At 43.1% G+C, this 18,026-nt stretch overlaps 2 protein-coding genes across 9 annotated transcripts in view; both read left to right on the top strand.

The window, feature by feature from the left end:
- The window catches only part of LOC148130312 (vomeronasal type-2 receptor 1-like), a 20,993-nt gene extending 11,818 nt beyond the window's left edge, over positions 1-9,175 (top strand). For 3 of the 8 annotated variants that reach the window (XM_087965879.1, XM_087965882.1, XM_087965878.1), the window contains 2 exons: positions 2,641-2,929; positions 4,017-5,762. In XM_087965879.1, the coding sequence (XP_087822005.1) occupies positions 2,641-2,929; positions 4,017-4,682 (955 nt within the window). In that variant the 3' untranslated portion in view covers positions 4,683-5,762. Of the gene's footprint in view, positions 1-929; positions 2,209-2,640; positions 2,930-4,016; positions 5,763-9,157 lie in introns of those variants that run through there. The other 5 variants (XM_087965881.1, XR_015749674.1, XM_087965884.1 and 2 more) reach the window with 5 other exon arrangements.
- On the top strand, positions 7,370-16,926 carry LOC148130311 (vomeronasal type-2 receptor 26-like). Its single transcript, XM_087967474.1, has 4 exons — positions 7,370-7,410; positions 9,201-9,366; positions 14,557-14,683; positions 15,536-16,926. The coding sequence occupies exons 1-4, from the start codon at positions 7,370-7,372 to the stop codon at positions 16,444-16,446; spliced, it is 1,245 nt and encodes a 414-aa protein (XP_087823600.1). The 3' UTR covers positions 16,447-16,926.
- Positions 16,927-18,026: the final 1,100 nt, after the last annotated feature.

Below are 18,026 nucleotides of genomic sequence, written 5' to 3'. Positions count from 1 at the left end.
TCCCCGCCATTTCTCACATCGTTCGTTAGAACTACACGAGGTGAAGAGAAATGGGGGAAGGGCGAGGTGGTGGGGAGAAAACTTGCCTTTAGGAGTGCCCTGCAGGTAGCCTAGGCTAGAATACCCCGATCTACCGATAGAACATCAGCCGATAGAAGCTCCCGAAGGCAGAGTCCCCAGCCGCTTCGGGATGAGGCGTGGCTGCCCGTGTCCCCTCGCCTTTAGGCAGTGTCTCTCGGGCGATGGAAGCTCCCCAAGGGCAGTCACTGCCACTTTGATCGCTGATAGAAGCGGCCTCCCGGCGAGGACTGTGCGTGGGCGCTTGCCCGAGACCGCTTCTACCGGCCGATCGAAGTGGCTGGTGACTGCCCTTGGGGAGCTTCCATCGCCCGAAAGACACTGCCTAATGGCGAGGGGACAGGGCAGCCATGACTCGCCCTGAAGCGGCTGGGGACTCTGCCTTCGGGGAGCTTTTGTCAGCCGATAGAAACAGCCTCGTGGAGAGGTATGTGCATATGGGCCCCTCTAGGTGGGGGAGTCACCCCTGAAAAGATGGCTAGCCATTTATTCAGGTCAAAAAAAAAAATAAGGCCTGGCCTTATTTTGTGAGAAGCACGGTAGGTAGGTAGGTAGGTAGGTAGGTAGGTAGGTAGATAGATAGATAGATAGATAGATAGATAGATAGATAGATAGATAGATAGATAGATAGATAGATAGATAGATATGATAGAGATAGATAGATAGAGAGATAGATAGATAGATAGATAGATGATAGATAGATAGATAGATAGATAGATAGATAGATAGATAGATAGATAGATAGATAGATAGATAGATAGATAGATAGATAGATAGATAGATAGATAGATAGATAGATAGATAGATAGATAGATAGAAAGAAGAAAGAAAGAAGAAAAGAAGAAGAAAGAAAGAAAGAAGGGATGGATAGATAGCACCTGCAGAACTTACAGTCCATTCTTTATTTAAAAAACTAAGAAAAATCAAAATATAAAGAATCTTGGTGTATTATAGGAACATGGTAAGATAACACAGGAATGACAAGAAAATAAAAATAAAAAATTCCATCCATTCTATAATTTTCTCCCTATTTACCCAATGATCTAGTCCACAAGTTGTCACTTTCCTGCTTCTTAATGAGCTTTAATCTCAAAATTAATATTGCTAGAAAAGATGGGAAATGAAATTTCATTTCAGGTACAAGCAATTTTAAAACCGGCTGCAATTAAGATCAATATATGGGATTATGACATAAAACAGAATTCCAAACAGGGTCTACTCTTAACCTTGGGCAGAGTTCAAGGGTGCCGATTGTCATTAGAAGACAGGCAACACTACAGTTAAATGGCATTAACTTAGAAGTGGCACCAAACTCCATAGCTCTGGGTGACCTTCCCCAGCAATCTCTGGAGACAAGAGGCCATGTTGAAGGACAGCAGAAGTCAATTCCCTGGGTGCTGAATTCTCTTCCCCAGCATCACTTTCTGGACTTGCCCTGACTGGGAGGAAGGACCACAACCACAACAAAACAGTGACCCCAGGGGTATATCTGTAATTTTTACTAACATGGTTTATTCCAGCCTCTCCTCTGCAGATGGAGCCCAGAAAAAGTTCAGGATCCCAAGAGGAAAAGTTGCTTCTCACTGTAATTATGACCATCTGGGCCTTTGAGACCTGTGATGCTATATCTCCAGTTTTAGACTTTGATGTAGACATCAGATTGAAGCCACATGAAAAGGATCTTATATCAGAAAAGGATAAATTCCTTGGGTGAAGCTCTCTGGGACCAAGTTTTGGGACAGGTACAGGCTCTGCTCTTGATTGCACCTTTCTCTCCTTTGCAGATGAAACTGAGTGGTTCTCTGTTTAGATCAGGAAAGCCACTGGCACTTCTCAGAGTCTTTGAATTTTTCCAACTGTTCCTGTTGTTTGTGTTAGAAACAGGAAGTGGATTGATTAATGCCATGAATGATGGACCTCCTGCTTCTGCTTCTGCTGCTGCTGGTGTCCCCATCAGTCTGTGGGAAGCTGAGAAGGAAATGCCCATTGAGTTTGGAGCACCAGGATGGCTACAATCCATGGAGCTTTTACAGGCCTGGGGACCATCTCATTGGTGTGGTCAAATCTGAAACATATGTGTCGCCTATAATGTGGCCTTTCAACAGCCCTCCTATACCTTCTCCTTCGTAAGTCATGCAGGGTGATGGAGTTGCACTCCCTCCATGTGCAATTCTAACACTCTCCTTCTTTTCTTCTTATGTCACTTATTTTTGTACCTCAGGACCTGTCTAATTTCCTGAATGATTTTGATTTCCATGGCTTCCCTTTTTTGCCTTACTTTGTGGAAGAGAGTAAAATCCAAAGATGGAGTTTTTTATAAAACCTGAATGAAATCCAGATGATTTTCCTTTCTCAGTTCATTCCTGAGTTCATCACTTGAATAATGACCTTTGTTTAAGTAGTGACTGAAACAATTGTAGTTGCCTCTCTCATTTGCATAATTGATCATTGGATTTGGATCAATGTTGGCCTAAGGCTTAGTAGGTTTGTGAAGGATTATATATTTTAAAAACATTTGTTGTTGCTATTGAATATAATAACATGAATATTGTTTTTCAATAGGAAGAGTTCTGCTCTAACAAATATCCTAGAATCAATTTTTGCTATTCAAATGGTCAGCAAGAAATCCCAGCTCCTGCACAATCTCACACTTGGTTACAACATCCATGACAACTATGGAAGCACCTTCCACACTTCAGATGCCTTGCTGGACATTCTTTCCACTGGAGAATCCAATGTCCCCAACTACGGCTGTGGGAGGAAGGACAACCTCCTGGCTCTGATTGATGCAGCTGCCAGGGACATCTCCATCCAGATGTCAATGTTTGTAGGCACCTACAAAGTCCCACAGGTTTGTGTGTTTTTCTCTATCTGGTAAGGTGAGTGGGGTGGTGGGGATGAACAACAGATCCAATATCTTCATAGAATTCAAGAGCAGATTTTCAGAATATTAGGGAACATATCAATGATGTTTTAGTCTATTATGTTTATCTTCAAATTGACCATTAAAGGCCTGAAGAGCCATAAGGTCCCTAGAGGATATTCTACTGAATATTCTACTATTGAAAAACTATCCAGGTTTTGAGGTCCTCCATTAGCATGTTCATTTTCACATATCAATAATATCTGCCTTATCCAATTGGAATCAAGTTGGCAATAGTCCTGTCTATGTATAAAAATATTCAGACCAAGAAGAGTATCTTTGGGATGGATAAAAGGAGTTCAGCTCCTGCCCTCATAGATAATTGTTAATTTACACAATTTCTGCTTTGTATAAATTCAGGGTATATAATTATTGGGTTAAAATTAAAGTGATGAAACAGACATATAGTCCCAAAACAGACAAAATTTCAATTAAAGACTTATTGGATTGTACAACTGTCTACGATTGACCTCACCCCTTTCCTAAGAGGTCTGTAGGGGGCGTGCATAAGCGCACCAATGTGCCTACCGTCACTGTCCTACTATTTCTTTTTATTTTTCTTATATGTATCCATTTCATGTACTCATAACTATTCTGTTAGCAGTTGTGCTCTTGTACATCTAGAGAAGAAGCTGAAAAATTGCTTCACAAAGAATTTGGGATATAGAAGCTGAGAAAGAGGTTTTAGTACTCAAAAATAGCATATAATACAGCCCTATATCTTAGATCCAGACATTTTATCTAACATCTGCAAATTTGAATCTAATTGTTGGAATTGTATGGGTGACACAGAAATTTACATTGCATTTTTTTTGTTTTTTTTTGTTTAATATGATTTTGCGTTCCATTTTTATAGACAATCTTGTTAATATTCTGTCTTAAATATTTTAAACCATGACTAAGGAACAAACTATTCTTATATATTCATCAAAACAAAATTGGGTTTGTCAATAAGTAATATTTTGGAGTTGATCTGGACCACATTATAACACAGCATTCTTCATTACTTTTTCAGATCACTGTTAGAATTCCTTCAGAGGCTCTGAGTGATAAAAGGAGATTCCCTTTTTTCCACCAGATGCTCCCCAAAGAAGGATTCCAATACCCAGCAATTGTCCAGCTGCTCCTCCATTTCAGATGGACCCTGATTGGCCTCTTTGCTTCAGACACAGAGAATGGAGATAATTTCATGAGGACTTTCCCTCCGATGCTTGTCAGGAATGGAATTTGTGTGGTTATATCACAACGATTCACAATAACTGGACAAACAGCACCCCTCAGGGAGGCCCTCTCTAAGTGGAGACAAGTCAACGTCTTTGTTCACTTCATAGAATTTATTTCCATCTGGAACAGAATTTTTCCTTTCCATGAAGCACTTATGCATTTGCCAGGACCCATTGAAGGGAAAGTCTGGATCCTCACAAGTTTTGCACCGTATACAATAAAGAAGGACATACCTCTCAAATACATCCATAGTATTTTGAGTTTTGGTTATCTGTCAAAAAAAAAAGGCCAACAGATGCTGCCTTTGAACCCCATTTCTTTGTGGAAGATCCGTTTCAAGATCATTATTTTCGCTGTTCCCTTTCCAAGCACGTCTTTTCTGTCAAAGGCCGCAGAAGATGCACCCAGAAAGCCCCACTGGAGACCCAGGAGAAAAGGAACAGGAAACAGATCATAAATGACCATTACCTCTACAGTTTCATTCAGACTCTGTCACAGGCCATGAATGCCGCTTATTCCTACAGATCGAGGAGGGGAAGGAAGGAGGGAGAAAAGAGGTTGGGGGCTCCGAGGCTGCAGCCGTGGCAGGTATGGGGGGTCCCGATAGGAATCCATTAATCTGAGATCCTTTGGAGAAGGAACCCAAAGGAGAAGGAGGGGAACATCTCAACCTTCTTGTGCTGCAAAAGGTCAAGAGATTTGCACCATCTAATTGCTCCTGTCTGACGCTCCGGAATAACAGGGAGCAGATCTGAAGTTTCTGTCTAGCCTCTGTTGGAAGAAATCTCCTTCTGGGTTCAGTTCCAGGCAGGGAAGAAAGACGCTGGAAACATGGTGACTGCTTGGAAGATGGTTTAATGGTGGACAGGAGCACATGCCTTGGTTGAGGAAAGAAGGGCTGAGATGCTGAGAGTGCAATTGTTTGATGCCCTCTGTTGGGATTTGAATTTGAGCTTGTATTCTGATTGGTTGTCAGGCTCCCATGGGGCCATGCAGGGGCAACTCTGTAGGCTGTCCTGAGTCCCAGGCTTGGTTGAGCCTCGCTGGATGATGGTGATGGCTTTGGGCAATTCCTATACAGCTTTACCTGGAGTAGATCTTTGTTATGTAAAATAAACTGGCCTAGGCCAGAGTAATGGTCCATTAGCAAAGGTGGGAGGGGGCGGAGTTTCAGCCTCTCTGAGTTTCTACTTTTCTTTTTAGGGAAATACATTCTCCCTTTTTAGTATATCCTAAAATATTTCATTTTCCTAGGAGAGGGGAGGGTTTTAACTACTCCCAACACCTTTTTCAGTCCTTGGAAGAGTGTTGAATCCTCCCTTGTCCAACTGAGAGATTTTGTAAGTTGGAGAAGCTGCTCTCATAATCTCCTCCTTGTCTTCTCTCAAGACTCAGTTTCAGGTTGCAGTCAAGTACGATTTTGAGATTGTTTTCTTAAACATGTATTTATTTACAAATAACTCAAGATGGCAAATGTCTCCAACACAGCTTCCTCCTTCATCCAGTCCACTTTTAGTACAGTCAGAGACCAGCATTACAATAAAATAATAATAATAATAATAGAAAAATAAAAATAAACGACAGTCAATGGGCAGTTAGAGTCTGCCTAATGCTGAGTCATGTGCGAATATGTGGCAATATAAATGTCCTAAATAAATAAATACATCATTTTGCATTACAGCAGAACAGAATTTGGCCCCATTCAGAGAAACTCCTTCCTACTGATCTGATAACTGCAGTTGCACGTAAAAGAGTTCCGTATTTCCCAGATATTTTATTAGGAGAGGCGTCACAAAGTGAATCCCTGAGTCCTGATAGGAGATGCCGCATAGCAGGCTGTGAACTCACTGGTGGGATTCAATTTTTTTTACTACTGGTTCTGTGGGCATGGCTTTAATTTTTGGGCATAGCTTGGTGGTCACGTGACCAGATGGGCGTGGCTTGGTGGCCATGTGACTGAGTGGGCTTGGCCAGGGGGCCATGTGACTGGCAAACCAAATACAATTGGTCCTCACTTAATGGCCGGTTACTTAGCAAGTGTTCTAATTTATGACTGATCTCCCCAGAGCTACTTTGTCCTGTTTTTGGAGTTTTGACAACCATAAACACAAACACACAAACACACATGCACACACACACACACACACACACACACACACACAGAGCTTTCTAACCCTGCTATTCTTTGATTCTGTAAGGATCTCCTGCTGGAGCAGGGGTTGGACTAGATGACCTCCGAGATTCGTTGCATGCCAGCCCTAGATTGCTGTGCTGCTTCAAAGAGTCTTCTGAAGCCAGGGTTTGTGTCCTTCCTTCCTCTCCTTTTTTTCTCTCTCCCTCCCTCCCTCCTTCCATGTATTTATCTATCCATCCATATATCTCATTCACTTTATCCTCCTCCATCTCTTTCTTTCTTTTTTCTTTGTCCGTCCTTCCATCTCTCCCTTTCTTTGTCTATCCATTTTCCTCCTTTTGCTTCCTTTCTCTTTTATTTTTTTCTTCCTTTCTTGTCTCTCTTCCTCTTCTCTCATTCCTCTATTTCACTCTTTCCCTCTTTTTCTTTCTTTCCCCTCTCTGTATCTCTCTGTATCTCTCTCTCATTCCTCTTCCCTGTTTTCCCCCCCTTTTGTGTTGTGTGTGTGTGTGTGTAAGAGAGGCATGGATAAGTCTGACCAGTCGGTCTCTTTAAGAACCTCCCAACTATGAACTGCCTTTCAGGGACACTTTTCTTCTCTTGCCCCCCCCTCTCTCTCTCTCACACACACACACAGACACAGAGAGTGGGGGAGAGAGAGGGGAAGATAGGGACCCGGCCTCTTCGCTATCCCCCACCGTCCCCCTTACCTTCTCAGGCCAAGCGAGGGACGGAGGGTGAGGGGCAGGGCCAGCTGCTTCAGGCAAGGTGAAGAGGCGTCGACCAAGCACGGGAGAGTAGAAGCCTGGGAATGGCGGCTCTCGGCTCAGCTGGCCTGAGGGGCTCCTGCAGGCATATCGCGACAAGGGGGGGCGAGAAGACCCGGGACAACCGTGCACCCACCTGCTGGGTGGCCGGGCTGGGCTGGAGGAGGCACATCCGCTGGGAGAAGGAAGAAAACGTAATCTGGGAGGGCAGGCAGGCAGGCAGATGTCCCAGGGCTGCTGCACATGTGCACTACATTAGTAGCACACGCAGTGCTGCACACACAGTGCGCATGTGCAACAGCCCTGGGACATCTGCCCGATCTGCACCACAGCCACCACGTGGTAGGGAAAGCTAGGAGAGCGACTGGGACAAGTGGGCGACCCGGTTCGGGGGTGTGGCCAACCAGGGGTGACCACCGGTTCACCTGAGCCGGTGAGAACCGGTTGAATACCACCTCTGCGTGAGCTGCAGTTTGAGTGGCCCCTTGTCCTCAGGGGCCCAGTCTCAGCTCAGGCGCTCTTTCTTTGTATCGGCCCCCTGAAACGGCTCTGGGAACTCCGTTGCAGCTCTCGGAGGTTAATTCCCTTTGGACTCTTGGCAGGGTTATTCGATATAAATATCTCGTTGCTCTAAAGGCTGCTCAAATAAACATTCTTGGGAAGAGCAGCCCCATCTTGTTGGATTTCCAGATCTTTGAGACCTTGTTTGAGTTCACTAAGTGCACTAACTCATCCCCCATCCTTAAAAGCCCTTCCCTGCAGAAGCCACGGGGCTGAGTACCAATGAGTAGTTGTGTGTTCATTTTCCCCACAACAACAACCCTGTGAGTTGAGTTGGGCTGAGAGACTGGCCCCAAATCCCCCAGCCTGCTTCATGACCAAGGCGGGACTTGAACTCACAGCCTCTTGCTTTCTACTTTGGGGGCTTAACCAGTAGACCAAACTGGGTCCCTTACATACTTATCAAGCTTGGCACAATCCTTCATCCAGTGCATCATTAATGTTCTTGTATGAGATACTATAATTTATCAAATCCTAAAACCCAGATAGTTTTCTATTGCTTTTTAGTCATACAGTTGTTTCTAGGAGGAAATCATAAATATTTTTCTGGAAAGTTGGTAATGTTTAAATAACATAAAAGTATATTTGCCTGAGAATTGTTATAAATCTTGTATAATAGCGATTTATCAACCCTATTATATTAATGACAACATAGAAAAATTGATGACTTAACGACAAAATGTTGTATCTTCCCACTTTCATGACAAAGATTAAAAAACTAAAGATTATTTGAGTACCATTTTTAAATCAGTTTTTATCCACTTAATTATCATACCATCCACCCCTCACTTAAACTGGGTTTCTGATCACATCACAAAATTGTTTGTTACTCTTTCCTGAGATCGAGTTATATCAGCAGTATTTCCATAATGTATTTAGGAAATGAAATAATATGTGAGGATGACTTGCATAGAGCACATAAGTTATATCCCCCTTTCCCACAACCCATTTAGAAAGGGCAGTGATAGGAGGGAATGACTTTTGGGGGTGGAGGAGAGATTCTGCCTGGGGAAGAAGCAGATAAGAGGAGGACACCTACAGCTGCATAAAAAAAGGGTCGGTGGGAGATTTGTACTTTCTGGCTCCCCAAATCCTGTCAGTGCAGCATTACAGCGAAGTGGGCCTAGCTCAGGTTTCCTGTCTGGGCTTCCTGGGAGAGGATCACCCTGACAATTTTCTTCTTGACAAATCCGTGTTTCTGATAACCAACCTGTTGCTTTCAGGGAGTTCATAAATCTCCTTTTTTCTGTTGTTCAACTATATTTTGTCAAAATCTATATTGTCAAAATATGATCGACAAATTTTTGTGAACTTTTCCCTTCACTTGTAAGATAGTGGTAACACCCATTTTCCTAATGAAGCATGTCTGTAAATTAGACAACTACAGAAGAAAGATTAAATATTGAAAAAGCGCCTGGGATAAGAAACAAAGTTTTCTGCTTTTAAAATTGCTGCATGTTCCCATTCTAGTTCCATCCTTTCCTGGAGAAGAATGAGTTTGTCAATATTTCAGACGAATTGTACATGGACCCAAATGGAGAGGTAGCAGCAGATCTGTCATTTGGGGCTTCTTGGTTCTTCCCAGGGATGATCCCAGGAGAGAGACTGTGGCGTATTTTGTAAGACAGAGACTTTCTATCAGAAAAAATGTTCTTTCACGGCTAAAGTTGCTCAACAAGGTAGGAGAAAGTTTGGTGTCTTCTCTCATTTTCCAAAGCCTGAGGTCCCATTTCAAGAGGGCTGATGCTATTCCCCAAAGGTGGTTGACCTTCACCGAGAATTGAATCTGGGCAGTAGAAACCGGATTTTTTCCCTTAGGCTGCTTGGGAGGCATCGGTATTGTTCCATTTTGTGGACCACGTACAATTAAGGGTCTCCATCAAACGGGTGAGAATCCCACAAGGGCTGGGGAATGTGTCCCTAGTAGCTTCTGGTTGTTTGCTCCTTGTGCCCAGAAGAGCAACGAAGGCGGCAATTCTGCTGACCGGGGCCTGAATCCAGGCTTGGACCGTATCGGATGGGATTGAATCGTGATTGGACGGAGGTCCTTTTGGCCCCATTGGGGAAAGAAGCTTCTTCTCGTCCTGCTTGGGGAAAAGTGTCCCCTGAAGGGGCAGCTCCATAATCTGGGAGGCTCTTAAGGAGGCCGGACCTGGCCAGAGCTCTCCATGCCTCCCTTTCACCCTCCCTGGGATGGAGCAATGGGCCTTCTGCTCCTAGGAAGCAGCTCCAAGGCTTTCAGTTCACCTGAAATTATCAAGATTGTTCTGATATCACACCTTAAAATTATGGGTGTGAGAAGAGGGGAGAAATGCGTGTTAATGGGGTCATGAGAAGGAACCGGCTGGTTATCACTTAATGCTGAAATCTTTTCTCAGTTCCATCCAGGGGTGGGATTCAAATTTTGTAACAACCGGTTCTGAGGGCGTGGCTTAATTTGTGGGTGTGGCTTGATGGCACGTGACCAGATGGGCATGGCCAGGTGGCCATGTGACTTGGCAAACCAAATACAAGTGGTCCTCGCTTAATGGCCAGTTGCTTAGCAAGTGTTCTAATTTATGACTGATCTCCCCAGAGCTCCTTGACCTGGTTTTGGAGTTTTGACAACCATAAACACAAACACACACACACACACACTTCTAACCTGCTATTCTTTGATTCTGTAAGGATCTCCTGCTGGAGCAGGGGTTGGACTAGATGACCTCCGAGATCCCTTGCAGCCCAGCCCTAGATTTTGTGCTGCTTCAAAGAGTCTTCTGAAGCCAGGGTTTGTGTCCTTCCTTCCTCTCCTTTTTTCTCTCTCCTCCCTCCCTCCTTCCATGTATTTATCTGTCCATTCATATATCTCATTCACTTTCTCCTCCCTCCATCTCTTCCTTTCTTTTTCTTTCTTTGTCCCTTCCTTCCATCTCTCCCTTTCTTTGTCTATCCCTTTCCTTCCTTTTGCTTCCTTTCTCTCTTTCTTTCTCTTTCTCTCTTCTTTCTTCTCTCTCTCTTCCTCTTCTCTCATTCCCTCTATTTCACTCTTTCCCTCTCTTTTTCTCTTTTCCCCTCTCTATATATCTCTCTCTCTCTTTCTCTAACTCCCCCCCTCCACTCTGTGTTTGTGTGTGTGTGTGTGTGTGTGTGTGTGTGTGTAAAAGAGAGGCATGGGTAAGTCTGACCAGGTCTGGTCTCTTTAAGAACCTCCCCAACTATGAACCGGCCCTTTCAGGGGACACTTTTTCCCCAAGCAGGACGAAGCTTCTCTCCCAATGGGACCAAAAGGACCTCCACCCAATCATGATTCAAATTCATCTGAATTCAAGGCCCTGGTCAACAGAATTCCCTTTTTTCTTTGCTAGTTTGGGCACAAGGAGCAAACAAACCTGAAGCTCTTAGTGACACATTCCCCAGCCCTTGTGGGATTCTCACCAGTTTGAAGGAGATACTAAACCATAGGTGGTTCATAAAATGGAGCAGTGAGAGAAGGTAAGGGTGATGGTGGGGGAGAGCGAAGTGGCCGGGTCCCTATCTTCCCCTCTCTCCCCCACTCTTGTGTGTGTGTGTGTATCTGTGAAGGTGTGTGTGTGTGTGTCTCCCTGAAAGCCGCAGCATGGCCAAGCCAGCAAGCTCTCCTTGGCGCTCTTCGCTACTTCTTTCATTTCTTCTTTTTCAAATCCAGACTGGCTAAACAACGATTGCCAGACTGCGGTGGAAGCGTCCATTTGGGCAACCCTCCTCCTCCTCCTCTTCCTCCTCCTCTCACACCCGGCAGCTGTGGATGTATCAGGAGGATGCAGTTGTGTGGGGAGATGCTCGCTCCTCAAGTAAGCAGCCACCCACCCCATACCAGGTTTTGCTGTGCTTTGGCATTTGTTTGAGGAGCATCTCCCCGTGCGCATACATCCTCCCGGCCCCGCCACAACCGCCGGTTATGAGAGGAGGAGGAGAGGGAGGAGGAGGGTCGCCCGAAGGGATGCTTCCACCACGGTCTGGCAATTGTTCAGCCAGTCTGGATTCCAAAAAGAAGAAATGAAAGAAGTAGTGAAGAGCGCCAAGGAGAGCTTGCTGGTTTGGCCATGCTGCGGCTTTCAGGGAGACACACACACACACAGAGTGGGAGAGAGAGTCGGGAAGATAGGGACCCGGCCGCTTGCTATATCCCACCATCACACTCACCTTCTTAGGCCAGGTGAGAGAGGTGAGGGGCAGGGGAGGCCATCTGCTTCATCAAGGTGAAGAGGGGGTGACCAAGCACAGGCGAGTAGAAACCTGGGAACGGCAGCTCCAAAGGGCTTTGAGGTCGGACGGCCTGGAGCGGCCAAGATCCGATTGAGCTTTGCATCACAGGTTCACCTGATCTCCCACTTCTTTGGTGTTGGCTTTACGGAGCCATGGATTGAGGCCTGAGCTCACATGCAACAAGCAGTGCCTTTAACTGCGCTCGCTTGTATGTGTCCAAATAATCCGGTGAAGACACCGGAGGAGTCACTCAGGTAGACCTGCCCCCTCCGCAGTCCCCCTCCTGTCAGAAATGGCCACCACAAAGAAGAACTCAACCGGAAAAGAATGTGCAGGAGGAGGATAAGAAGTGAAAGTTTTGGCTGACCGGGTTAAATTGTAAAAGCAACAACCAAGATACCCTGGAATTTAAACTTACAAAAAACAACATCGCTCCCAAAGAAGAGTCGGAAGCAGTGAAGGAAAGTGAAAAGGGAAAGGTTTGGCTTTTTTTCTCTCTCTCTCCTTCCCTATACTGACAACTAAGAGACTTAAATAAGAAATCAGAAAAATCCGTTTTGACATCAATAGGCAATTAAGCTGAAAATAAAACAAAATGCCAAAGGAATAATAAAGATTCTGGACATTAAAAACTTTCTTTCTCATAAGCAGGAAGGGAGAGAAAAAGAATAAGGGCAGGATCTGGAAGAGGGAGGAGACTGCCTGGAATTAAAAAGAATCTACAGTAAAACTTCAACAAGACTTCTAAAAGATACATTTTAACTGAAACTTTGCAACTAAATAGTAACCCCAGGAAGAGAAAGTGAAAAAAAGAGCAAAAAAGAAACAGCTTGCGTATATTTGGATTATTTGGTGATCTTTGGATTCTTGGTTATTATATTTGAATGACTAAAATCAATTGGGTGGTTGTTTTAAAATTTATACAATGGCACCACTTCTGGATGAATTGAAAATGGAACTTAAAAAGTACAAAGAAGATGCACAAGAAGGGAAGGGTTCTTTTGGCTTCGTTTTTCAATTCTTAGAAATGGAGATTTGGAACTATGAGAAACAACAAGAAACGACTGCAAGAAAAGAAGACTGGGACAAAGAAGAAGCCATCTTTAATGAACAAGTAATTTTATGTGGGGAAGAAAAAGGAAAGGGGGGAAAGAGAATGGAGAATTTAAGACTTAAAAATACAAACCAAAGAAAAAATAATAATTCGAAAAATAAGTATAATATTGGAAAGCAACAGAAAAGGGAAATACAGAAGAGAGAAATAGAGGTAGAGAGACAAGGGGGTAAAAAGGGGAGAGAGACGAAGAGAGGGAAGAAGGAAAGGATAAGAAGTTATAAAGGACCGGAACAAGATATAGAGAAACAGGACCTATTTAGAGATCATGGGTGAAAATCTAACTGAAAAAGGGATTCTGTAAAGGTACATAAGATTGTATTGTTATATTAGTAATAGAAATAACTTTAGAAAATTGGAAACAACGTATGATTAAAATGAGGGATAAAATAGTTAGTGTAATTTAGTGAAAGGTTTGTGAATAAAATAAGTGAAATAAAATAAATGAGAAAATTGAATTAGGAAGGAACGGGAACATTTTAATTAGTTAATGTTTTATAAAATATAAGTGAAGGGGAGGGGAATTAATTATGGAAAGCTTATAATTGTTCCCATAGTAGTATGATATTTAATTGAAAAGTAATGTTAAAGAAGTTAAGATTTTAATGAATATTAATATTAATGATCGAATTGAATTGGAATGGAATGTGTTGTTTTAATTATATACATTTATAATTTTTTCTTTTTTTAAGAATACAGTGTGTATTTTAAGAATGTACCAAGAAGAATCTGAATGGAAGTTATGTATTATATTGAATATTACAACTTTAGGGAAAAGATATAAAGGTGTCATACTCCAATCAGTAACTACAGGAGAAATTTTGTTTAATGAGAAAAAATAATAGATAACTGAAACAGGACAGACAAAAAATATAAATACAATTATTTGAATTGAGATGAGATAATTAAAATAAAATTGAGAAAAATAAAAGAGGGGAGAAGCTATGCAGAAAATGTAAAATAGTAATAAGATATGGAATAGAATATAAACATGAGCATGAACCTCAATTTGTGTCTGTATGAAGAATGTAACCCGGGATTTCGCTACTTTCAAAAAAGATGTTTTATTTGTATTTTTTTTTTTTGTGAAAACTCAAATAAAATTTACAAAAAAAAAAAAAAAAAAAGAACTGACTGGGAGCGGAGGGGAGGGGGGAGGGGCCAGTTAGTGGTGCGATTTGCCGGTTCTCTGAACTGCACAGAATCATAACCACCGATTCTATAGAACTGTACAGAACCAGTACAATCCCACCACTGGTTCCATCTCTCCAGACTTTTCTATTTAATAAAGTCCTTTTTTTTTTTTTTGGCAATGTGAGATGCCAAAAGCAAAAGAGAGGAATTAAAGGAAGAATCTTCCAGAAGTTATATCTCCAACCATTTGTAAATAGTGAGAGATTTTGTATTTACTTAAGTGAAGACCAGAGGCTAATATCTAATATCTTGTCTAATATCCATTTTTACCTCCATTTTCCATGGACGGAGAGTCCTAACACATTTCCTTTGGCAATCTTGTTTTTTTCCTGCTCAGTCCTTTCCTCAATCTGAATGTGTGGAAAGTTGTCATCCTGGATTTGTCAAGAGGGCTCGAGAAGGAGAGCCAGTTTGCTGTTACGACTGCGTTCCTTGTCCGGAGGGGACCTTCTCCATCCAGAAAGGTCGGTGACACCAGAGGAAAATGGGAGGCCTGCTGGAACTGGATCCATCCAGAGCATTGTCATGAAAGTGTGAATTAAAACACACTTTGAAGCTTAATTGGTTTCTGGTTTATTTCCGAAATGCCTCGTTTCTTATCTAAACAGAAGAGCAAAAAGACTGTGAAGGAAGGGCTGGATAGAGAGAGGTGGCTGTGGCAGATTGGACAAGCTTTACTAGAGAAAATATTTCTTCTTTTTAGCTTGGATGTGTCCTTCCTTCCACATTTACTTCTCTAGCAACACCTGAGTTCCTTGAAACATGAGGAATTCGTTTAGGTCCATCGCCTGTAAGGAGGATTGCAATGCAGTCTACATGGGTTCCCTTTGAGGAACACTGAAAAGGTGTTGCTGATGTACGAGATACACAATGTGGCGGCATGGATAGGTATGCCTGTATGCGTCTGCACCCATATCACCACTGCTCCAATGGCCATTCCAAATTATTTGCAACAGTCACTTGATCTGCCAGCCACCTCTGAGGCGAGTATGACAAGAATTGCCATCTTGCACGTAAGTTTCTCTAGAAAGATTAATTGATTCATTATTTTCCTTTAGTAATGGAGGTTCCTATCAATATTCTGAACATTACAAAGGAAATCTTTCAAGTCCAAAGCTTCCCTCAATTTCATAGCCTATCAAAAATATACTGTAGCTATATTTTTTAAAAAAGTGATACAATTATTTTTTGTCTCTGGAGATATTAAGAAATCCATCCCAGAAAATGTTCCTGATAATCACTTGTTCCCAAAGAATGTACAATATATCTTGAAATGCAAAGGACAAAGAAATATGGGGTTGTTGTTTTTTTCTCAGATACAGAAAAATGCACCAAATGTCCGGATGATAAATTCCCAAATAAAAAAAGAGTCCAATGTATCCCCAAAGTTATAACCTTCCTGTCTTATGAAGAACTTCTGGGCATCATCCTGGTTTCTTTTGCCCTATTCTTTTTCCTAACCACAGGCCTTGTTTTAATCGTCTTCATTAAATACCAAGAAACTCCCCTTGTCAAAGCCAACAACCGGGACCTCTCCTACATCCTCCTGGTCTCCCTCCTGCTTTGCTTCTTGTCTTCTTCTCTCTTCATTGGTCAACCAAGGAAAGCCACCTGCCTTTTCCGACAAACGGTTTTCAGCATCATCTTCTCAGTTGCCGTTTCTTCTCTCTTGGCCAAAACCATCATGGTGGTGCTGGCTTTCCTGGCCACAAAACCAGGAAACCGAGCAAAGAGATGGTTGGGGAAGAGCTTGGCTAACTCCATCATCCTGTCTTCTTCTGGTGTCCAAGTTATCATCTGCTCCATCTGGCTGGGAGTTTCTCCCCCCTTCCCTGACTCTGACCTCCTCTCCCAGCTAGGAGAGATCATCCTGCAATGCAACCAAGGGGCTGTTGTCATGTTCTACATCACCCTCAGTTACATGGGCTTCCTGGCTACCATCTGCTTCACGGTGGCTTTCCTGGCCAGGAATCTGCCTGGGGCCTTCAACGAAGCCAAGTTGATCACCTTCAGCATGCTGGTCTTCTGCAGTGTTTGGGTGACTTTTGTGCCCACCTACCTGAGCACCAAAGGGAAACACATGGTGGCTGTGCAGGTCTTCTCCATCCTGGCCTCCAGTGCTGGTCTGCTGGTCTGCATCTTCATCCCCAAGTGCTACATTATCCTTCTGAGGCCAGAGCTGAACACAAAGGAGCATCTCACAGCCAGAACAAATGTAAAAACATGAGATATAACATCATTATGATAGTGGAAGAATTGTTAATGTTTCTTTTATTTGATTTCCATTTTGATAGTATGCAGGAGTCAAAGAAAATGATATCTGTATGTTACAAAATGGGGAATTGTTGAACGACTGGAATTCTTGCAGTTCCCTCCCCTTTCAATAAATATTGCTAAAGAGACCACTGTAAAATTCAGAGGAATTCAGCTGTTCAGCAACAGCTACTGAACATGATACCTTATAAAAAATGATTGACGCACTTATTCCCACTGACAGCAGCTAAACATATGGGTGGGTGGTGAGAGAATGTGTAGGAAAAGAGGTCAGGAGGAAGCTGTGGGAACCAAACACCAGCCTGGTTGCCTGATCCTCTCCCTAAAAATGCCAGAATGATGTGAAATGCCATATTTGACTGGCTCTCAGCTGAGGAGGGAAATCTTCATCCCTCTTATGAGTCTTTCTTGATTTCCTGATAAAACCTCCTTTGCAGAAAGAATTCACCAGAACAGCTGTCTGGGATTTTAGTTTGGGATTGTATGTACTTCACAGCAAAAAAAAAAAAAAAAAAAAAAGTAAATAAAAAAATGAAGTGTGTAAAGAAATTTCCACTGTATATTTTTTTTCTTTCATCAACCAGAGAAATAAAATAGCCTTTTTCAGGCTCTTTAATTTTCCACTTTACATACAATCTGTACCTAAAGCATTTCTCTGCTCCTCCTCCAAGCCTGTCTCGTCTGTGAAGGGCTGGAGAAGATGTCCAGAGAAAGGGGACCTTGGGACTCTTCCCAGGAGGAGGTTGCAGGGATCCTGTCTCAAGGCAGCCGCATCATTGACCAGGTCACAAACCTCCAATGCTGCATAATGTTCATCCAGGTCCCAGCAGGGGCTGAATAATTGGGGGGGACTTCTAGGTTTCTAGGAAGAGGCATCCATGGAAGCTGCTCTGCTCTCCAACCACAGAGATTGCTGATCAATTGGGAATCAATTTTTATGTCTCATAAAGGCTCCTAACTGTGAATAGGATCCCTTTGCAAATTCCATTTTAGGGAGATAAGAAAAGCTCTGGTGGATCAGAAGAAGGTCAGTCTAAGATTCACACAAATCCCTCTGGTTCTTGCACAAGCAGTAGAAGAAGGCCGAGACTTGTGGCTTTGTGCCACATGGAAGAGGCGTTTATCCAGAGGTGGAATTCAGTAGGTTTTGACCAGTTCTGGAGAACTGGTAGTGGAAATTTTGAGTGGTTCGGAGAACTGGAAAATACCACCTCTGACTGGCCTCGCCCCCATCTCTTCTCTTCCTCCCACTGAGTCCCAGCTGATCGGCTGGATTGGTTGCCCTGCACAGGAGAATGGAGCTGGAAAGCAGGTTAGTCGGGAGAGGAAGGAATGGGCTTTTGAAGTAACTTTCCACTGCCACGCCCACAAAGCCCCGCCCACAAAGCCATGCCCACAGAACCAGTAGTAAAAAAAAATGATCCCCACCACAGCGATTATCCCACAATTTCACTTTCCTCTATCACTACCCACAACATTGGACACTCGGCCATCTCACACTCTAGGAATCTCCAATTTTACTATCTCACATTA

This window comes from Notechis scutatus, chromosome 5, assembly GCF_049901735.1.
Source record: "Notechis scutatus isolate UNSWTSFEM ecotype Mainland chromosome 5, rNotScu1.2, whole genome shotgun sequence".
Taxonomy (NCBI): Eukaryota; Metazoa; Chordata; class Lepidosauria; order Squamata; family Elapidae; genus Notechis; species Notechis scutatus.
Note: the sequence above shows the minus strand (reverse complement) of the source record. Positions and strands in the feature narration are given on the sequence as shown.